This window comes from Chanodichthys erythropterus, chromosome 21, assembly GCF_024489055.1.
Source record: "Chanodichthys erythropterus isolate Z2021 chromosome 21, ASM2448905v1, whole genome shotgun sequence".
In the NCBI taxonomy this organism is placed as follows: Eukaryota; Metazoa; Chordata; class Actinopteri; order Cypriniformes; family Xenocyprididae; genus Chanodichthys; species Chanodichthys erythropterus.
In genome coordinates, this window is record NC_090241.1 from 17,979,491 (window position 1) to 18,003,464 (window position 23,974).

The following is a 23,974-nucleotide window of genomic DNA, read 5'->3' on the forward strand; positions in this document are numbered from 1 at the left end:
ACAGCAGTGCCTGCTTTTGTGTATTTGTTGATCAGTGTTTTGTTTGTCCTGTTTGCTGTACAGTTGATACCTTGGACACATATTTTCTTCTTCCCTCTCTCCTTTAGGGCTTTTGTGTATTTGAGTAATCTGCTCTATCCTGTGCCCCTGGTACATCGGGTTGCCGTTGTCAATGAGAAGGGAGAGGTCAAAGGTTTCCTCAGAGTAGCTGTACAAGCAATATCAGGTAAGATTAGGACTGCAAGTGTCCTCCAGAACCTACTGGTGAGTAGAGTGGCATATATTTCCATGTATCATTTCTTTGTCTAGATCAGGGGTGTCCAAACTCAGTCCACTATCCTGCAAAGTTTAGCTCCAACTTGCCTCAACACACCTGACTGGAAGTTTAGTAAGCCTAGTAGACCTAGTAGAGTTTAATTGGGATTGGAGCTAAACTCTGCAGGACAGTGGCCATCCAGGAGGAGGATTGGACACCCCTGGTGTAGATAAAGATATTTATGGATGGTAATAATATGGATTCACTGATATTAAATTCTTTCTCATACCGAAAAGACGTATAATATTCAAAATTTAGGACAGTATTTAAGACATATATTATATGTATATTATCATGGTTATGGTTGATAAAAGATAAATGGCTGATATTAAAATTCTATACTGTTTTGTGTAAAGATCTCAGTAGATCAGTAGATGACCAATACTTACCAATATATATCGTGAATCCATAGTTTAAGGAAACAAGGGGGGTGATGAGGTTAGAGGGTGTATTTAGACCTGAGGGATTGTATATAAAAAGGGCAAGCTGTGTGTGACTTCTTGAGGAAGTGATGTGAAGGTGCTCTGGTTTTTCCTCCAGCTGATGAAGAGGCACCAGACTATGGCTCTGGTGTCCGACAGTCAGGCACTGCCAAGATTTCTTTTGAAGACCAACAGTTTGAAAAGGTATTGACATTAAAACATTTGTAATGGCTGGAAATACTCCTTGTGAGTGGGAACTCAATAATTTATTATTTAATAAATATATATATATATAAAAGCTAGAAGAATTATAGTAATGCCATTGAAAAATCACATACATTAATTGCTTAAAAGTGTGAGAACCACTTGGTGTGAACAAGTGTTTCTCTTTCCTGTTGAGCAGTTCCAGTCAGAGTCCTGTACTTCTGGTCTTTCCCGCGCTGGCGTATCTCAGGAAGAGCTGCGAATTGTGGAGGGTGAGGGTCAGAATGCAGAGATGGGACTCTCAGCAGATGAGGTCAACAATAATACCTGTGCTGGTAAGAAATATGGAATATTCAGGACATCTTCAAAGAAAATTTTGATCACATCATTTGGTGATGTTTTTGTAAATATACTATTAAATATATAGGAAATATGTACACTACAATTCAGACGGTTTGGGATTGGTAAGATTTTTTTTTTTTAATGTTTTTAAGTCTTTAATGCTCACCAAGGCTGCATTCATTTGATCAAAAATACAGTAAAAACAGTAATTGTGAAATATTATTACAATTTAAAATACTGTTACTGTTTTCTTTTTGAATATATTTAATATGCTCAAGAAACATTTCTTATCACAATTTAAAACAAGTTGTGCTGTTTAAAATTTTTGTGGAAAACATGATCATTTTTTGTTTGAAAGAACAGCATTTATTTTAAATATAAATCTTTTGTAACGTATATGTTTTTACTGCTACATTTGAATTCAGTGCATCCTTGTTGAATAAAAATACTAATTCCTTAAAAAAAAAAGCTGACCTCAAATGAATGTAAGTGTAAATGTTAGTAAAAACATGACCTACAAGTTTGTGTATCTGAAGTCTGAATCTCTGTCAGCTTCAGCTGTCCCATAGAGTATTTTTTGAATTGACATCTTTTCTTTCATGTTCTCTTCATAGCTAACCCAGAAGAGTTGGACAGCCCTGTCAAAACGGGTCTTGATGGCATACTGGACAGCACTCTGGATCACTTGAGGATTGGAGAAGTCTTCACATTCAGAGTTACTGTGCTGCAGGCGTCAAGCATATCCGCAGAGTACGCAGACATATTCTGCCAGTTCAAGTGAGTGCCTCTGTTCTGTTTCCACTAGTGGACATTTGTCATTGTTCTGTATCTAATTTACTTTCATTAAACTCCTCGTTTGTAGTTTTATTCACAGGCACGATGAAGCGTTTTCCACAGAGCCGCTGAAGAACACTGGACGTGGTCCACCACTTGGCTTCTATCATGTGCAGAATGTGAGCTTTACACCATAACACACAGCACCACGTCACACTGTTTTTATTAGACTGAGGGTTAAACACTTGTTTCTTCGATTTTCCAGATTGCCGTGGAAGTGACTAAGTCCTTTATAGAGTACATAAAGACTCAGCCGATTGTGTTTGAAGTCTTTGGACATTACCAGAAGCAGCCTTTCCCTCCGCTCTGCAAGGATCTCATTAGGTATATCCTGGCAATATTTATTATTTCCAAATCAGATTAATACATTCTACAAATGTCTGAATTCATCCATCAAAGTTACAGTGAAATGACAGCCAGATATTTTTTCTTTCAGCCCATTGCGCCCATGTAGACGGCAGTTCCCGAGAGTCATGCCTCTTTCCAAACCAGGTGAGAGCAATAAATATTTTTTACGACCATTAACATTGAATCCCCCCCCCCCTTTCACCCCATAGGCCACTGCATGTTTTGTAAAAAATAAAGCAATTGCAATTGGTTTTTAATGCTTCCTGCCAAATCACATTGAGGCTGAAGCTTTAGCACATATTCTTCATCCTTTGTGTTGCCTTTTTTATGTTGCTTTTTATATTTTGGGTCCATGTGGCCATGTCACAGTCTTTATGTTGTTGGTGGTGGGTGTAGCCGCAGATAACGACACCCCTCCTGATCGAGAGAAGAACATGGAGCTGATTCGCTTCCTGTTGCCTGAGGTCTTCAATGGGGCTCTGGTGGACTCGTTGTCAAGCCACGCCCTCAATGCAGCAGGCGTGGCTGTTTCCTACCTCCTTGAGGGGGAGGAGCAAGCCAGACTGCCGGCCCCGCCCTTGTCTATCTGTTCAGTAATAAAAGCGCAAAAGCCGGGTCTGTAATGGTTCTGAGTGCCTAAGGCCAAAGAATGTCCCTGAAACTGAACGTCTAGTCAGTCTAATGCACTGATATATAATATAATATAATATAATATAATATAATATAATATAATATAATATAATATAATATAATATAATATAATATAATATACTTGTTATTTCTTAAACAATGTATGATATTTATACAAAGTGTCCACTCATTTCCCCCATTCCTATGGGAGTCACACAAAATCTCTGCATTGACGGACTGAAGGACGCTTTGTTCCAGGGACTGTGTTTCGGCCTGTTAATACTGTGTGTGGGTGTATGTCTTTTTCTCTCCCTCAGCCTCTCCATACAAACCTCATCAAGCAGATGGACAATTATGGTCTTTCTCTCTGACATCATTCACCAGAAATAAATTGATGAATAGTACTGGAATAAGACTGTGTAACTGCATGAGTAAAACCTGTTCTTCTGTCACTTGAAACTGAGCTTGATGATGCAGTGGTCTCTAAACATTTGCAGGATATTAGTTTTGGGTCATAATTATTATTATTATTATTTGGTAATTGGTTAGTTTTTATTAGATTTCTTGTCTATTTATGTCATATTCATAGTTTTTTCTTACAGAAAGAGAAAAATTGAAATAAGTGTTTAAGATAAATATTCATAAGTATTAGTTAAATGTGAGTTTAAGTAGTTCACCTTAAAATAAAACTCTCTCACTTAGCCTTATTTCATTCTAAAACGACATGGCTAGCTTTTTTCTGTTGAACACAAAAGGTGAATTTTTATATAATGTAAGCAAATGAGTAAAAGCAAAACGATTCCAAAAAAGCACCATAAACGTCTTTTGAAGCTAGACAATATCTTGACATCTTCTCCATGTAAGCATATGAGAGAAGTAGAAAAGTCTGCTTCCTTTCAAAAAAAAAAAAAAAAAGTCAGTTGATCTAGTTCACAATATCTCAATGACTCACTGACTCACAGAGCTGGGTAGATTACTTATGAATTATAATCTAATTACAAAAACAAAATTATTGTTGTTGCTGATTTCTGTCCATGGTTCCACACCCTCACCGCCAGAAAAACTCGAAGAATCATGAACGTATATAAGCAGCAGTTTTATGAAAAAAAAAAAAAAAAAAAAAAACGTTAAAAAAATAAAAATGAGGAGAATCAATTAATTGTGAACAACTTACTGCCATTGTGTAAATAATATATAATCATGTAATCCATAAAAAGTAACTGTAATCTGATTACGAGTATTTTAAAAAGTAGTTTACTCTAATTACAACTACTTGATTTTTGGAATCTGATTACGTAATCCAGATTACATGTAATCCGTTACTACCCAGCTCTGCTGACTCAATATGCTGTTATCATATGAATTCAGAAGACTTGTATGAATCAATTTTAAGACCTTTATGGTGCTTTTTTTGTTTGTTTGTTGGTTGTCATGTTGGTGCTTGAAAATCCCAGTACTCATTAACTTTCATTACATTGAAAAAAGTGGCCAGAATAAAGAAAAATCTCCTTTTGTGTTCCACAGAAGAAAGAAAGTCACACAGGGTTGGAACAACATGAGGGTGAGAAAATAATGAGAGCATTTTTATTTTAAGGTGAACTATTCTTTAATAATTCTGCTTAGCATGTGCAGATGTTTAGGGATCACTGTTATTCACTTGACTTTATTCATCTTAACAGCAGTGTGCCTTTACATCGGACCCCTGATCTTCCACTCATGGTCCTCTCTAACTATGCTCTATTCCTTTTCTTATACTGTGATCCATATCTTCCTCTCCCCTGTGAAACGCTAGTATCCCTCTCATCTGCCATTGAATTATGTCCTTTGCTCTATGATTAACTCAATATTAATTTGATACACGTTCTTTCTTTCTCTATTTTCTGCATAGTACCTGCCACCAAACTGACAGCTCTCACACGACCCACAGCAGGACCCTGCCACTGTAAATACGACCTGATGGTCTTCTTTGAAATCTGTGAGCTAGAGGCCAATGGAGAGTAAGTGTCTTGTCTAACAATTGACCTTTTCCCTTTAAATAGACCTTTAACAGATTCATTCTGAGCAGAATAGATTGTAAAATCAATTCTTCAGCAGGGCCTGTGAAATCAGTATCCGGTGTATCCGTATAAAATGTTTCAATTGATTTTTAGATCATGATGGAAATCATACCTGCTCTCATTTGTACAATTGCTTTGCAATTTGCTCTCAGTACCATCAGGAATCATTTTAGACTCTTTACAGTTCTTCCCACAGGACATTTTATACACTATACATATACTATATGTTATGGAAGAGGATTAGGGCCAAGCAATAATTAAAAAATTAAACCATCTCGAGAATAAAGTTGTTAAATTTTTAGAAAAATGTCGAGATAAAATGTTGAGAATAAAGTCATTAAATTACGAGAAAAAAACTTGTTAAATTTCGAGAAAAAAGCTGAGATAAAATGTTGAGAATAAAGTCATTAAATTACGAGAAAAAAGTCGTTAAATTACGAGAATACACTTGTTAAATTCTGAGAAAAAAGTCTAGATAAAATGTTGAGAATAAACTCATTAAATTATGAATCAACATTTTATCTCGACTTTTTTCTTGAAATTTAATGAGTTTATTCTGAACATTTTATCTCGACTTTTTTCTCGAAATGTAAAAAAAATTTTCTCGTAATTTAAAGAGTATATTCTCAACATTTTATCTCGACTTTTCTTGAAATTTAACAAGTTTTTTCTCGTAATTTAATGAGTTTATTCTCAACATTTTATTTCGACTTTTTTCTCGAAATTTAATGAGTTTTTTATCGAAATTTAACAACTTTAATCTCTTTTTTATTATTGCTTGGCCCTAATCCTCTTCCGTAATATGTACAGTTTGGGGTCAGTAATTTTTGTTTTTGAAAGAAATAAATACTTTTATTCAGCAAGGATGCATTAAATTGATTAAAAGTGATGATAAAGACATTTAAAATGTTACAAAAGATTTCTTTTTAAAATAAATGCAGTTGTTTTGGAATTTCTATTCAGCAAAGAAACCTGTATCCTCAAATGTATCACAAATGTTTCCAGAAAAGTATTAAGCAGTAAACATTGATAATAACAAGAAATGTTTCTTAAGCACCAAATCAGCATATTAGAATGATTTCTGAAGGATCAGGTGACTGAATACTGGAGTAACGATGCTGAAAATTCAGCTTTGCCACCACATAATTAAAATACATTAAAATAGAAAACATTTTTTTTTTTATTTTAATAATATTTCACTATATTACAGTTTTTACTGTATTTCATCATTTATTTGGATCAAATAAATGCAGATTTAGTGTTTATAAAAGACTTGTCAAAAATATAAAAAATCTTAAAGACACCAATCATTTGTATGGTAGTGTATATTCCCGTATTGTTTTAAAGGTGCCCTAGAACTTTTTTTAAAAAGATGTAATATAAGTCTAAGGTGTCCCCTGAATGTGTCTGTGAAGTTTCAGCTCAAAATACCGCATACATTTTTTTTTAAATTCATTTTTTTAACTGCCTATTTTGGGGCATAATCAGAAATGAGCCGATTCAGGGTGTGTGGCCCTTTAAATCTGGTGCTCCACGCCCCAAGAGCTCGCGCTTGTCTTAAACAACATAAAAAAAGTTCACACAGCTAATATAACCCTCAAAATGGATCTTTACAAAGTGTTCATCATGCAGCATGTCTAATCGCGTAAGTACAGTGTTTATTTTGATGTTTACAACGAGTTTGAGGCTGTGCTCCGTGGCTAGGGTGACCAGACGTCCCGAAAAATTCGGGACAGTCCCGAAATCTAAACTGTTGTCCCGAATCCCGAATCTGGCCCTAATTGTCCCGAAAATTATACTAAAGCAAAATCTTGAGAAGTTATTGTCTGATAAACATTAAAAACTGTCTGCGGAGGTTGAGTCGTCCTGCAACCAGCCACCGCCGGCTGCTCATTGGCTGCAGCATCTTTTTTCTAAGTTCTAAAAAAATACCGTAGGCGTCTAGGCGTGAATTTAGATATGCATGTCCTTTTTGTTTTAAGCCTTGATGAAGAGAGCGCAAGTTGCTGCAGCCGCGAGGAGGACAGTGATGAACGGGTACACTGAGTGATTGATTGTTCGCAGCACTGTGTACAAAAAAATACTTCACTACACAATTATTTCGTTATTTTCGTTTAAGCTTATTAGCGTTAGGCTATACAGAAGGTCTGATTTATGCACTGTTACTTACAACAGTCATTGTTGTTTTTCTTTTCACAATGACATTTGAGTTCATGATTTTAATGTTGTTTTTTTGTGGCAGACTAAAGACTAATGACAGACTGTTGATCTTTGAATAAAAATATGTTTGGTTCAGGTTTGAAATACATTATCTTTTATTATATGCTACGCAGTCTAATATCATAGAACCCCCCAACCCCCACATGGGGGGAACATGGGCTGGCAAGTATTGGGGGCGTACACCCCGACTGTTACGTAACAGTCGGTGTTATGTTTAGATTCTCCTGTTCTTCGGAGGTCTTTTAAACAAATGAGATTTATATAAGAAGGAGGAAACAATGGAGTTTGAGACTCATTGTATGTCATTTCCATGTACTGAACTCTTGTTATTTAACCTGTTAACCCGCACTGTCACGCCGACGCACCAAAGCTTCTTTGTTTAAATTACCTCAAATTTACTGTTAGATTTAATATAATTACCTTGACAAACTATACATCATTAAAAAGATCAACTTCAATTTTTAATCTTTATTTTACACTCAACATCGTATAGTGACCGTTATTTGTTAATATGCGTCGGGAGTTATGAATATGAGAAACGGAGTCGTTACCTTTTCATTGAAATATGAGCGTCAGCTTCAGCCATTGAGAAAAAAACTCTGTACGATCATCATGAAAAAACTCCACAAAATAACATCCCTCGGGGCTTTTAGCTTAAAAGCATGCACATTTGGAGAAATATTGATGGACTGTCATACGTTTATGTCAATTTTCTAGACAGAGGAGTCATATTTATTAAATTTTTACCCACAATGCGCTGTTGTCATTAATTATATGAGCGCTGTATACACTGACTACTGTGTGTCCAACACATACTCGAAGCCGGAGGGCGCTCTGTGCACCTTTAGTCCACAAATTATACAGCATGAACAAGAGGCAGTCATGTGACATACACAGAACTAACAGAGGCTACCAGACATCGCTATAATCATTGATATAAACATACAGAACGTCACTTTTGAAAGTAATAAATACACGATTGTGACGATGTGTGGTTTATCTGTGTTCTTCACGCCATATCAGGTATAATAATAGTAGATTATATTTATAATGCAATGCTAATCGAGATAGCTTTTCTCATTGTGCAGAATAGCCTAAAATGATATTTTCTGTCTGATTTTTGATCCAAAGCCACATCACATCAAAGAAAGTTATTTAAAACAATCGACTAGTAAGTTTGGAGAAAAAACGTGGTTTTAATCTTATAAATTGTCATGTTTTGTTGGTGTGCTAAGCTAATATGCTAACGAGCCCAGATATGCACCTGTTCTAATCTAAAGCTAATGCAAATAAATAATTTTTAATAGTAAAGCTCACTTTTTTTCTCTCTTTTTTTTTTTTCCAAGAAGGGCATTAGATACAGTTTGAAAGAAGGTGAAGTGAGAAGTTTGGTGAATGAAATGAGGGATTAAATCTTGAATAGAACATTAGTAATTATAATAGAGACAAAAGAAAAGAATAATAAGAGCCATAAACTGGCTGGAGAGGTGTGAATGTGTTCAGGGGAGACTGAAACTGAATGGGGCTGTTAGCACCACAAACACAATATCGACAATACCCTTGAATAGATGACAATAAACATCAGTTAACATTTTAGAGTCCTTTCTAAATAAAGTCTCATGACATGGTCTTGAAAAACATGTAATAAAACTCAGAGTTTTAAACCTATCATCTTCAGATTTGAAATATAACATGGTCAGACATGTGGCTTTAGCTGCAGTGCATTTCTAGATTGCCACAAGGCCAACTTCACTTTCATTTTCATAAATATATTTCATAAAAATAAATTTCTAATAACTTTTCAAAATTTCAAAGCTATTTTAAACTATTTTCTTCTTTGTGACAATAATTAATTATGAGATTACAATAAACTGCAAAGTGTCTGCTTTCAAATGAGACCTTACTTATGCTTTTAGTGCAAAGGGTTCATGAACTGTATCTGTTTTAGTTTGGGTATGTCATTTTTTGCGGGGGTGCTGGCTAACAGGTTAACTGTGCCGAGGTAAATTACATTTTTGAATCTAGGGCACCTTTAAAAATGTGTACTATGTATATGCTGTATAATGTTATAAAATGTCATGTGTATACTGTGGTCTTTAATTCAAATTAGTTATACTGTATGAAAATTAGCACCAGGACCTGTTAGAGAAACATTTTTGTTTTACACCCATGACTAAATGACAATGTAGTAATTTCTTTATTGAAATTTGATCAAATAAATTTGTCATATGGTACCTTACATGAAAACAGTAATGTCTAAGAAAGATCAATTATTTTTCAGCAAACCAAAATTAGACATGCTTAAAAACATACTATATAATTAATAATTAATATTAAATAAACAGTATATAATAAATATTTTAAAGCATTTTCTATAGTTTTTTTTATATTTAATTGTATGTTACATATTATTAAGTAAATAATTATTCATAATTAATATAAAATCTCTTGGCTTAGTAAATCATTGTACATGTTGTGTACAGTGTTTCTACATCCAAGAAAGCTTGACACTGCTGGTTATTGTATTTGACTTATATCTGTCCCTTGCAGCTATATTCCAGCCGTAGTGGACCACCGGGTAGGCATGCCCTGCCATGGTACATTCATGTTACATCAGGTAATGAAAAATATTCTTTTTCCCCCCCTTCTCTCCTTGTATTATGTTATTTTATTCTGTAACACAAAACCATTGTCCATATACTGTGTATTTCAACATTAGAGTACAATATTATTACAATATGATATACAACAACACAACATTTACATAACAGGGCATCCAAAGGAGAGTGACAGTCACCATAGTACATGAGACAGGAAGAGATATTGAGTGGAAGGAAGTGCGAGAACTGGTTGTAGGTGAGTTTGGGGTTTAAATTGCAACTTCTCCTCAATACATATGAGTAAATAAGAGCGATATTGTGATACTCAGCAAATGGGATGTATTTTTGTGTTTTACAGGGCGCATCCGGAACACGCCTGAAGCAGATGAGACAATCATTGACCCCAATATTCTCTCTCTCAACATACTGTCTGCAGGATACATTCGACCCACACAAGATGACAGGTACATTCCCAACCTTAATAAATATGTCAAGAAATAAGAAGACCAGTTTAGAAGTTTACAAACAAAATGGACATTCTCATGTTTTTCATGTCTTTACCACTAATCATAAGACATCTTGAAAATTATGCTTGTCATTTTACATTTAAGAACACTTCCACAAGAGGTTACGGTACATGAGAGATTTATTTTTCTGTCATGAACCCTTTTTTCTCCTTGAACACTCAGTAGCAGATTTTCTTCACTTTGGCTATTTCCCCCTCCACTCTTTTTAATACCAGGTCTCCATTTTAGTGATTGCTGCACTTAATACGACTCTCTCCTCAGCCTTGGCATATGATCTGAGAGCTGGAGCCAAGCCTGTGAGACAAACAGTTCTCTGCACAACTTTAAAGCGATGAGTTTTTGCCAAAGAGAAATGAGTCAGTGAACCAAACCTTCCAAACAGCTCTTAAAGGCTTTCCACAAGGGAGTGATTCAGAATCAAACAGCACAGCAACAGTGCCAGTCTTAGATAAAGACAAGAAGTATATTCACACTTTTATGTTCCTCTGCACAAACATACCATAACTCGCTGCACGGTTGTGGGGGCTGACAACTGACATCCTAGAACTGCCATATTGAGGCTTTTAGTATTAATGACGGGACAAATTACAATGGGCTTGGGGGAGTCTGATCCTCCGATTAAGGTTTGAATGAAATCGAAAACAAAAGGTTAGGGGGATTTTAAAAAGTACACTACCATTCAAAAGTTTGGGGTTGGTAAGGATTTTTAAAAATGTTTTTTAAAGAAGTATCTTATGCTCCCCAACACAAATACAGTAATATTTTGAAATATGATTAAATTAAAAATAACTGTTTTCTATTTAAATACATTTTAAAATTTAATGTATGCCTGTGATGGCAAAGCTACATTTTCAATAGCCGTCTTCAGTGTCACATGATCCTTTAGAAATCATTCTAATATGCTGATTTGGAGAAAGCGGTCATGCTGCTTGATATATATATATATATATATATATATATATATATATATATATATATATATATATATATATATATATATATATATATATATATATATAAAAAGTTCAAAAGAGCAGCATTTATTTGAAATGGAAATCTTTTGTAACATTATATATGTCTTCACTATTACTTTTCATCAATTTTATGCATCCTTACAGATCAAACGTTTTAATTTCTTAAAAAAAAATCTTACTGACCCCAAACTTTTGAACAATAGTGCAAGTAACTTGTTTTAATTTTACATATTACAGAATGTAATATAATTAACACAGTGGTTCCACCCAATTGTCCAACACATTATTCAAAAAATTGATAAATTTGAAGATATTTCTTCCTGACAAAACTGCTTCTTTTCAAGTTGGTAACAAAAGTGTAAATATATTCTATTAACAAACAACTATTCATTTTGTGATTTAAGAAAAGTAGCCCATGTTCTTGAACAATATTTTTTTAAGGGAACTGTTTTTCATTTAATCATTTTGTGACCCCTTAGAAGTTTGCTGAGGCCCCCTAGTGGGTGCTGGCTCCCTGGTTGAGAACCATTGCCTTGGTGCTTATTTTTTCACATGGTGCCAAATAGACACTCATAAACAGTTATCACGTTCACCTGAGGAGGTTCCTATAGCAAAAGTATGCTGCTTGATCAGTATTGGATGTATCAAAACTTAGCTTAAACGCAACATAATGCGTATATCATAAAATATGTTGTATAAAAAGATGATAGTAAGATTGTTGGTTACTGAAAATCAAATGATTTGGCTAGCTATGCTAGTAGATGCTAACTATGCTAGTATCTGCAAACAACAGTTTGATATGTGCAAAATGAATCTCAACAGATTTTGTGCCCCAAAAATCTTTTTTATAAAATGTACAGTGGTTAATTCTAACACTGATTTATATGGTACACAGATGGAATAAACCTAAACAGATGCTTAAGATATCTCAACACATTTCTTTCACAACTGTTGGATTGTGTTTAATCATTGCAGAGACCTTTCTGCATGACATAACCAGTCTTTAACGCATCGCTTGACTGACCAACAAATTCATGCAACTGTTTTTTTGTTTGTTTGTTTTATAAAACTTATAATGAATAATTCCCCTCACACTTCACACAAGGCAAAATGTGATTTTATAAGCCAAGATGAAGGAGGTCACAATTATTGAACCAACAAAATCAATCTAAAAATATGAATTCGCTATTTTCCGACAGGCAGGGAATTGAAAAATGGTTCTCTAGTTCACCTCCTTGCTGGTTGTGCAAGTCTTCCCATCTGATGCTGGTCTGCATTTGTGTCCATTCTCATCTGTTCACTCCATTCGCTCTGTGCACACTCCATTGCTCAGACTCAGCTCACTGAACCACACAGTGGATCGAGTTTTTGGCATCTTAACTGGTCACCACCACATTGTTGTGATTTGCATGTGAAGATTTATTTGACAAGAAAGCTTAACGTAAGATACTAGAAGCTTATTTATCAAACTTTACTAATAAAATCCATCATTAACATTCTCTCATCATGATAGTTATTGGAAACAAAATGCCACGTTTCTCATGTCACGTTATATGCTAACAACCAAACAGCATTTTATCATCTGCAATGCATTACTATAACATCACCTTAAATGGGCATCATAAATCAGCATCCAGACTTTGCAAACATGAAATGCTTCAAATAAAGTCATAATCGTTTTGATATATTATCCACCTGCACCCCGCCGATTCAAAACTGCATAAAAGAGACATATCCATACTATGCCTACCCATAGAACCATGTATCGGAGCTGGATTCATGCACCTGTGCAACTGAACAAGGACAAAGATGTGACAGGAGAGTTGAACAGAGGCCTTAATATTAAAAAAAGAAGCAAAATCAACAAGCGGCTGCAAGCTTCTCTCCACAACCTTCTGACTCTGACATCTCTTTAGTCCACTAACAAAATGTTGTTTTGTGTTTTTCCAGACAGTTTCTTGATTCGGACATGCCTAGGTATATTTCCTTCAAATCCCTCTCCTCCCATTTTATCAGACATTAACACACACACACAACAGAATGTGTTTATTTTTCATCTTTTTTATTTCTCTGGCCATCTGTCTAATCAACCTCCATCGTTCTTTGCGTCATTTTTTGGCTCTCAAATTTGGTTCTTTCTGCGTTCATGTTGGTTTGTCTATTTTTTACTCCTTTCCTTCTACTATTTCTGAAAATGCGAGAGAATTTCACTCTGGCTCCCATGGAAATGCTTTGTGTGTGAAGCTTCTGTTCTGTATTGTATGTTTTTGACATTTTTGGCACCTCTAGGTGACTGGATTGCATGGCTTGGCTTTTGTATGGGCTGCATTTTGGCTGAATCATTTACAGGAGGTGTGGTAGAGATCATAGTCATGTTCCCGACTAATAGGAAACAGAACTTTACATTAACACTCTCAAAATTTTGAAAAGATCGTTCATTTGAAGTAATCTGATCTTTAATAATGTTAGCACAAAAACATTATTGTTCATGGAAAGTTTTTTTTTTTCTAAAGCATTTTTGTTTGACGTTTGTCTAACGCTTTTTTTTTTTTTTTAATAATGTTCAGAGAACATTTAAAGGTAACGTTCCCACAATGTTTGCAAAATGATAAAATAATGTTCATAGAACCAAGAAAAACTACAAAACATTTTTTTTAAAGTTTGATTTTGGACATTTCAGAGAACATTATAACATTTTCATAACTAATGGGAACATTAACAAAACTTTCGTAGAACATTTTTGTTAGCTGAATCCATTTTAAAGGTGCAATATGTAAAATTTTCTGTCCGCTAGAAGTCATTAGAGGCCTATTCAAAACAAAGGCGTAGCTTGATGATGCCAAGTTTGAGCGCGGAATCTTGGGACATGTGGTCATAATAGGTAATTGGAATAGAACATGGGAAGAAATCATGCTCATGGATGCGATTATTATCGTTACTGTACTATAAAGCGGAGCAGGACCGAGTGTTGTGTGAGCTGAACGAGGCCGCTGGAGCGATTGTGCAACACACGCCTCACGAGCAGCAGAACTTTTATTATGACACAGTCGCCGGCGCCGCTTCCGCTTTTAGAGTATCATATTAAATGCTGGATGGCTTGTGTTGATAAATGGCATGGAATTAAATTTAAAACGTATTATATGATGGATAAAATTCTGTATTACTGTTACTAAAAATAAAGCTGCATCTGATTATGCTATGTTAGCTACTTCACAAAATAGTGTTTTTCTCTGAGGCGTGGTAAAGCATGGTACTCGCAAAAAATCAAGAAAATTAGATTTAAACAATAAGACTAAACGTGTTGAGCTATACAACAACAATTAGTTTTCTGTCTATAAATGTATCAAAACAGTTGTTCCCTTGTCTATAAAAACGTAATATATTAAAGCGTCTTTGGTGTTTCCATGGTTTCTACAAAATAAAACCGGAAACCGAGGGTAACGTGGGTATGACGCAATTGAAAGGCGAGTCCTCACGTGTCCCGGAGCCTTGGTTAAAATTGCAAATTTCTCACGATTTAGAATAGTTGGAATCATTTGGGATATTGTAAGTACTCAAGTGAACAAAATATATAACACTGGCCTAGTGTTTTTTGGATATTTTACTGCAAAAGTCTTACATATTGCACCATTAAGACAACTTCATAAATAAATTTGTAATATATGTCAGTCACTTCTTCATCAGTCACACATTCCTCCAGTTTAAACTAAAAGTATTTTTATAATATTTTTAATGAGTCACTCTTACCACACACACTCCATCAGTCCCTCATAAAACTATTGCTCTTGCTCAACAAATTAAATGACATCTCTTAATTAAAAATTTATGGTTTCATTTAAACAGTTCTGCAACCAGATCAAGTTCCATCACAAATGTCAAAGCAACACCATAAAACACAATTTCGCCTGTGTGGGGCGATAACTGTTGGCCAGACCACACACTATGAGGTCTGTGTTGTTTATGGGCGGGAGGGCTCGCTCTGCTAACCTCCTATTAATCATGAATCTCTGAACCAAATTAGTGTTATGTTAGTCCACTGAGATTTACGATCTCATTCTAAAAAAATGTGTTTAGTCAAGTTTATTGACAGCTAGTCTCCCCTGGCATTCTCTGCTCACATTAGCCATTCCTTTTAACCACTAGAGTGTAGTGTTGATCAAATTTCTTGAAATGTTTCATATGTGAGTGTTTTGCTGCCTGAATGACTACAAGTAAACATTTCTAAGAGCTGCTTGCTCTGCAGATTGTAATTATTAAATCAGGACAACTATAATCCCAGGAATTAGCTGATTGTTTGTAAATATAAGGGTGGTTTCCCACAGAGCGGTATGAGGGCATTGTTTTAATCTGAATGTGTTTTCTTGTTTCAGTGCCAGGACTGTTCCGTTTGCCAGGGCAATTACAGACCACACTGAGAATTTCATTTCTCGTACATATAATTTAACACCCTGTTTTACAGAAAAATCACATATAATGCAGTATAGGATTATAACATTTAAAATTTTTCACTGTATACGGTAAGGTAACATACAGTTAATTAGTAAATGGGTTTTAGCTGTAGCATTTCTTCAACATTGTAAATCACAAATCTTTTTTTACAGTGTAGGTGCTGTTTTTATTTTGCAATCCTAGTTTAAATGTAGAATAGAAGTGCTTAAAAATAAATTAGACAGTTTGTGGCAGAAAAGTTGATGAAACGTTCTCAGAACATTTTTCCAGTAAGGTTAAGTTTGGGGAAAAATACGTTATTTGTACATTATTCATAAAATGTTTTTTTTTTTTTTTCCCCTAAAACATTTTAGTTGGAAATTCATCCAATTTTTTTGAACATCACTACTTACTACTTGTTTCAAAACATTCCAAAAGTAACATTCCATTTCCAGTAATGTTTGTAAAATGATAAAATGGAATGGTCCCTGTTTTTGCTAACCTTCGCATCAACAAGAAAAAACGTTTTTAGAACACTTAAAAAAAACAAACATAGTTCAGTCATGAAACTCTATGCTGATGGGTCTTAACGCAAGCTGATGATAATTACAGCATTAAAGGTGATAAAGAGGATATTTTCGTCAACTGAGAAACCAAAGACTGTTAGTGAGTTTTTGAAATGAGCGCATGCGTAAGGACATGTATATCTTTAAAAATGTATAAAACAAAACATTAACAAAAACTTTAGCACCTTTAACTACTGGCACAAGCTGATTGGTCCATGTCACTTCTGCAGCCAATGAGAGTGTTGCTCACACATTTAAATGGCTGGTTACATTCAGTATAGCAGTTTGCAGCGTGCTTCAGAGTTCCTCTAAAACCCTTCACCTTCCCCAGCTCCACCTGTATAGATCTGCTATGGGTTATTAATATATATTATTTGTGCAGCAGCACTATGTCTTACTCACAGCAGCATATTGGCAGTAGCAAGTTCCTGTACTTGCTCTGCAGCAGCAGCAATAATCTACAACAACAGCAATAATCTACAGCAGCAGCATAGAAAATCTATTCCGCCAAGACCAAATACATTAACATTGTCATATCCATTACCATGCAAACAATCTTCAGAGAGTTGTCATGATCTGGACTGGACATTTTTAATGTTCTGAGAACATTAAGAAATAATGTTTCCTTAACTAATGGGAATGTTATCAAAAAGCACATTTTTGTTAGCTGAGTAATAATTTAATACATCTTTACGTGACTCCTCAGTCCTCAAAGCATTTATTATTCTTAGTACACACCTTGGCAAGAGGCAACTGTAAGCATTATCCACACCCCAGCATCCTCCAATATAGTTTCTATACTGTCCCAAGAGTTTGCCAGGGAGTTGATCCCTGCAGCGTCCTTCCTATACATGTTGTCACAGACACCTATTTTAATTTCCAACAGCTTGGGTGGCAGTGTGCAGCAGCTCAACAATCCATGTATAAGCATTACCTCAGTGGTAGCATGCTTGCTTTCTTACCCCTGTGCAATGAGTAATTCTTCAATATTATTTAGGTCCTCAATGCAGGCAGAACCAATAAACTTAGAAAGAAATGTCTGGCTGTATATTTTGCCAAGAGCATGAGTTATAGTTTGGATTGGCTGATATAAGAAAATTAAAGGGAAAGAAAAATTGAAAGGGAAGGTAAAACAACAGGAAATCTCTTTTATCGTGTGTAAATGGGAGGTGGAAATTATCCTCACAATCCCTCATCTTGCTTGGTATGCTGAGCTTGATTTGTGTGTTTTTTGGGAGTTAACAATAGCGTCAGAAATGGGATGGCTGGGTGTCCTCTAACCGTGTTTTTGTCCTATCCTGCCAAAGCCAGCTCCAGCTCAAGTGAGTCCAGTAGCTGTGTTTTGGAACATGGTAGTTGGATTCTAGATGGTTTAAATTGGTTTGGCTGCTTGACAAACTGATGGGGGACTGACTGAGCTGGTAGACCTGAGCCCAACTGGTACACATCACATGACCACAGCTTTAGGCCATGGTACACTCTCAGAAATAAATTGTACAAAATCTGTTACTGAGAGGGTATGTTGTACCCAATTTACCCCTAAAGGGTGCATATTAGTACATAAATGGTACAGATTATAAAAGGGTATTGTTTTTCTGCTTTTTGTACCATGTTTTTTGGAGAATGTAGCTGGTTTGTTGGTTCCCACCAGTTGCAGGACCATAACTATCATAGATATTGAGGGGGCACATCCCCAAAATATTCAGAATAGTGGTTGATCAATGTGGAGTTTTCATTTGCACACATGTCCACAAGATACTAATGTAGAATCCAAGTCTTTCATGGCCAAGTCTCTGTCAAGTTCAATTCCAGGTTGTAATCATTTTGTATATTAGTTTCATAAACTCTGTTGCAGAACATTTAATTTAATATATTATTTAAAAATAAAAAAGTCATACTTGGCTAATAGAAAGTATACAGTATGAAGGTTTACTTGAATCATAAGATTTGTCATTTTAAAAGTAATGAATAATGAATAAACTATTATCCAAATCCACAAGGTAGAGTCTATTCTCAGAAAGTACTTTTAGGAAAGGTTTTCTTTCCTTATACTTATCCACTTATCAGGAGATGTCTCTTCATTTTCCCCATAGTAAATGTAAATGGGTAATTATGGCATTATACAATTAACAACTGAGGATTACTTTCCAGTCATTCCGAACAAAACAAATGAATGCAGAGATGTTCCTCGTTGTTAGGAGATACATGACAAATGAAAAATGTGTTCTTAAATCAACTCAAGAGTCTGTTCCCATCATACACTATGCAATTTTCTGTGAAGTCAGTCAAGTTGGACTGCTCAAAATCTACAGACTGGCTCTGACTTTTGGCAACTAGCTTTGACTTAAATTCCAGTCTTAAATGATGACAGAACTGTCATTTTTGGGTGAATTATCCCTTTTAAGACTTCAATAGACCTAAAAGTGGGATGGTCTGCCTTCTCCATGACCACAACCCTACAGTGACCCTTGAAATTTCCCTCTACCATATTTTATTATTTTTTCCCTATCTCTTCAACAAATCAATTTCCACTCCTTTTTTTCTCTTTCCAACGTTGCCTACTGGGTCATGCCGGTCCATTCACTTTAACACTCAACATATAAAGCACACAAGCTCAATCTATCACTTACCTCAGAGAAGATCGGCCTCTCTCATATACTTCAGACTCAGGCATTTAGAGATTTAAGACCCTTACCAGGCTTAGAGCCAGAAATATAAGTGGATCCAATCTGTGATCATTTCAGTTATGTCCTATATTTATCAGAGCGAGGGACGGTACTGTAGGCTTGAAGTTCAGCAAGGTGAATATAACTTATGCGTAAGAGGCAGCCCATACTATTTTCATGTAGTGTTCTATTCTCATGAAATTGCATTGTTTCAGGGTCAATATTAGTTCGTTTGTACTTCCTGGAGGTCTGTGAAACCGTAAGAGAGCTGATGTGAGTTGATTGGAGATGCAATTACATCCCTCATTGAGAGAAATTTGCTATTACCAGAGACCGCAGTTTACCTCTCTGAACTGTCTTTACCTATGATTCTATCATTGATTCTTTCCTTTCCACCTAAAGCATTTCCTTGGGGACTGATCTTAGGTATAAGTGTCCCCTTGTACCTGCCCCCCCTTTTTAACGGTTATGTCTTTCATCCCTCATCATTTTAATTTTATTTTTGTCTTTTTATTTTATTGAAAACTCATTGGTGGTGGCATTCATATCTAGTGATGAAGTTAGTGTTTTGATGCATGCATTTATATTGTTTCTGCTCCTTGTCACAATTTTAAACACTTTTGTGTCACTTTGAAATATGATCTTTTTATCAAAGTTAAAACAATATCGCAGACACTTTATTGCCTTTTTATCAGTAAGTGTTTTGCCTAACAAGCTGACACTATTACGTACTAACATAGTTAATGAATTTAGCCTGTTAATTCTTATTAACTTCTATAACATAAGTAAGAGAATATGTAAATTCACCTTGGTCTATGTTGAAAATATATCTTTAAGACTGTTTTCTATCATTAATATAGGACATTCTTCCGTTTTGATGCTGCTTGGGATTCATCCATGCACAACTCTTTGCTGCTAAACCGTGTCACTCCTTATGGAGAGAAAATCTACATGACTCTGTCTGCTTACCTGGAGGTAACCAAGGCCATTTACTTATTTCATTACATGATTTAGTTCTAGCTAATTTAATCTAGCAAACAGCCACTGACATTTGTAATGGTTGAATCAAGCACATACTGTATGTGAATAGCAGTAAACCATGTGGCTCTATAGAGCACAACATTACCTGCCCACTTTTAGAAGTGGTCTTGGTTCTGGAAGTATAGTTCCCATTCATTTTTCCACGGAGAGAGAAAATAAAAAATCAGTAAGGAATTTCATGACATGAACCAAATCAAACACTCAGAGGTCAGTCAGAATATTTTAAAAATTCCAAATTTAGATTTGAATCTAAAAGTATTTGAGAATCAGATATAAAGACAACATTCATTGACTTAAAATTAAATGAAGCATAATGAAAACATTTTTTTAAAGTATAGAAACAATATATTTTAAGTTTTCTTAAAATATTCATATATATATACACTACCGTCCAAAAGTTTGGGGTTAGTAATATTTGTTTTTAAATGTTTTTGAAAGAAGTCTCTTATACTCACCAAGTGTTTATTTGATCAAAACACACACACACACACACACACACACACACACACACACACACACACACACACACAAAACTGTAATATTATGAAATATTATTACAATTTTCTATTTTAATATATTTTAAAATGTAATTTATTCATGAATTTTCAGCAGCCATTACTCCAGCCTTAAGTATCACATGATCCTTCTGAAATCATGCTAATATGCTGATTTGGTGCTCAAGAAACATTTCTTATTATCTATGTTGAAAACAGCTGGTTAATATTTTTGTGGAAACCATGCTTTTTTTCCCCAAGATTTATGTTAAATAGAAAGTTTATAATCATATATTTATAACAGCATTTATTTGAATTATTTGTAACAATGTAAATGTCTTTACTGTCAATTTTGATCAATTTAATGTGCCCTTGCTGAATAAAAGCATTAATTTCTTAAAGAAAAAAAACAAATATTTACTGAACCCAAACTTTTGAATGGTTGTCTATATGAACAGTACTGAGTAGTAGCAGGTCACTGTTAAGCTCTTTTGGTGTAATTAGTTGTTTGTTTGTTTTTTAAATACGTTTAAATTGAATCATATTCTGTCAATTGACAACCTCGGAGCTCATTGGAACCCGACTGTTGTGCTCTTTAGGTGTTACTTCCTCTTTAGAAAGCCATGGTTATTTTAAGCACCATTTTAGATCGAAAAGCTTATAATGGTTTTCTTTTCCCAGATGGAGAACTGCACACAGCCCACAGTGATAACCAAAGACTTATGCATGGTGTTCTACTCACGAGACGCCAAGCTCCCGGCATCTCGCTCCATCAGGAACCTCTTCAGCAGTGGCACCTTGAGGCCATGTGAAGGGTACGGCTGCTTCAAATTACAGACAAGTCACAGCACAAGTCCTGAGCAGTGTTCCTCTTATTATTGAAGTTACCATAAGGTTTTCTGTTGTTTGTTTTTACACATAGAAACCGTGTAACTGGTGTGTATGAGCTCAGTCTGTGCCATCTGGCTGATGCAGGGAGCCCAGGTAAGACACCACTCTGATTAACTGAGAATTTATGAGATATTTCAGGGGAGGTTCTGCTGTTGAAATGACACCTAAATGTGCAGGAATGCAAAGACGGCGCAGGAGGGTGCTGGATACGTCGGTGGCGTACGTGCGAGGGGAGGAGAACCTGGCTGGCTGGAGGCCCCGCAGTGACAGCCTCATCCTGGACCATCAGTGGGAGCTGGAAAAATTGAGCCTCCTGCAGGAGGTGAGAACATATAGTTACTTGGTTTTTAATGTGAAATGACTAGAATGTGTCATTGGCACCTCTGCTGAGTATCTGAGACTTCATTTCCTTCTTCATTATGTTAGGTGGAGAAAACCAGACACTACCTCCTCCTTAGGGAGAAGCTGGAGTCAACCCTGCTGCTGGGCCAGGAGTCGCTGCTGTCCTGCGGGAGTGAAGATCTAACCGAGTCCTCTTCCCCCTCCACCCACCTGGGCCTGGGCCACAGCCCCGGTCCCGGCCCCGACACACCCAACGAGAGGCAGAAGGAGCTGGCTGCAAAGGTCTGTTAAAAATTAAGAAATTATATATGAATTATAATATTTTTATATCCCGGACCACAGAGTATATACATTTGACCTTTTTTTTTTCTTTTAATTTATAATTTTACAATGATTATATATATACAGTGGTGCTCAGAATTATTGGCACCCCTGGTAAATATGATCAAAGATGACTTTAAAAATAAATCTGCATTGTTTATCATTTTGAACTCTAATTCATAAAATTAGCAAAAATGTAACCTTTCATTGAAGGTAAAGAATTCTGAAAATCACATTATAAAATAAATGTTTTTCTCCAATACATGTTGGCCAAAATTATTGGCACCCCTAGAATTTCTTATGAGTATAATATCTCTGAAGTATATTCCCATTCATATTTACGTTTTTAGCACACCAGGGTGATCATGAACATGAAATTGTCCAGCCATGACTTCCTGTTCCACAGCAGTATAAATATGAGGAAACGCAAAGGCCAAATTCCCTTAATCATTCATCACAATGAGTAAAACCAAAGAATATAGTTCTGATGTGAGCAAAATATTGTTGAGCTTCACAAAATAGAAAATGGCTGTAAGAAAATAGCTAAAACATTGAAAATCCCCATTTCCACCATCAGGGCAATAATTAAGACGTTCCAATCAACGAAAGATGTCACAAATCTGCCTGGAAGAGGATGTGTGTCTAAATCGTCCTAATGCGCGGTGAGGAGGAAAGTTTGAGTGGCCAAAGACTCTCCAAGGATCACAGCTGGAGAATTGCAAATATTAGTTGAGTCTTGAGTCTCAGAAAGCCTAAAAAAAAATGATCAACCAGCACCTACATCCCCACAAGTTGTTCGGGAGGGTTTCAAGAAAAATCCTCCTCGCTCATCCAGAAACAGTATATTCCAGTATATTCAGTTGTCAGACAAGACTTCAAACAGGACCGGCTTCTATGGTCAGATGAAACTAAAAAAAGAGCTTTTTGGCAGCAAACCCACCAGATGGGTTTGGTGCACACATGGATAAAAAGTACCCCATGTCCACGGTTAAATATACTGCTGGATCTTTAATGTTGTGGGCCTATTTTTGTGCTGGAGGTCCTGGACATCTTGTTCCGATACATGGTATCATGGATTCTATCAAATACTAACAGATAAAAATCAAAACCTGACAGCTTCTGCTAGAAATCCTATAATGGGCCATGGTTGGATCTTCCATCAAGACAATGATCCAAACAAACATCAAAACCAACACAAAAATGTGTCACTGAGTACAAAATGAAGCTTCTGCCATGGCCGTCCCAGTCCCCTGACCTGAAACCTAAAGAAAATGGGTGGAGTGAACTGAAGAGAAGAAGCACCAGCATGGAGCTGGAATCTGAAGGATCTGGAGAGATTCTTTATGGTCTCTGATCTCTTGTCAGGTGTTCTCCAAACTCATCAAGCATTATAGGTGAAGACTCAGAGCTGTTATCTTGGGAAAAGGAGGTTGCAAAAAGTATTGAAGGGTGCCAATAATTGTGGCCAACATGTTTTGGAGAAAAACATTTATTTCATAATGTGATTTTCCCCCCACTTTAAATTTTTTTCCTTTAATGAAAGGTTAGATTTTTTTTTCATTTTATGAATAAAGATCAAAAGGATAAACAATGCAGATTTATTTTTACAGTCATCTACAGATCATATTTACCAAGGGTGCCAATAATTCTGAGCACCACTGTTCACAATTATTTTTTTATAACAATGTTTTTATAATTTAGTAGTTATTCAATTCAGCTGTATTTATCATTTAAAATTATATATGTAAAAT

General features: G+C 35.5%; 1 protein-coding gene across 8 annotated transcripts in view; it reads left to right on the plus strand.

Moving 5' to 3' along the window:
- Positions 1-23,974, plus strand: part of kif1aa (kinesin family member 1Aa) — a 79,346-nt gene that overhangs the window by 47,188 nt on the left and 8,184 nt on the right. For 5 of the 8 annotated variants that reach the window (XM_067372890.1, XM_067372891.1, XM_067372892.1 and 2 more), the window contains 18 exons: positions 108-226; positions 857-942; positions 1,142-1,277; positions 1,899-2,061; positions 2,147-2,237; positions 2,324-2,442; positions 2,555-2,610; positions 2,863-3,081; positions 4,985-5,093; positions 9,924-9,990; positions 10,145-10,229; positions 10,332-10,437; positions 13,425-13,451; positions 19,995-20,109; positions 21,351-21,484; positions 21,592-21,653; positions 21,737-21,882; positions 21,987-22,184. In XM_067372890.1, the coding sequence (XP_067228991.1) occupies positions 108-226; positions 857-942; positions 1,142-1,277; positions 1,899-2,061; positions 2,147-2,237; positions 2,324-2,442; positions 2,555-2,610; positions 2,863-3,081; positions 4,985-5,093; positions 9,924-9,990; positions 10,145-10,229; positions 10,332-10,437; positions 13,425-13,451; positions 19,995-20,109; positions 21,351-21,484; positions 21,592-21,653; positions 21,737-21,882; positions 21,987-22,184 (2,038 nt within the window). The remainder of the gene's footprint in view (positions 1-107; positions 227-856; positions 943-1,141; positions 1,278-1,898; positions 2,062-2,146; positions 2,238-2,323; positions 2,443-2,554; positions 2,611-2,862; positions 3,082-4,984; positions 5,094-9,923; positions 9,991-10,144; positions 10,230-10,331; positions 10,438-13,424; positions 13,452-19,994; positions 20,110-21,350; positions 21,485-21,591; positions 21,654-21,736; positions 21,883-21,986; positions 22,185-23,974) is intronic. The other 3 variants (XM_067372893.1, XM_067372895.1, XM_067372896.1) reach the window with 3 other exon arrangements.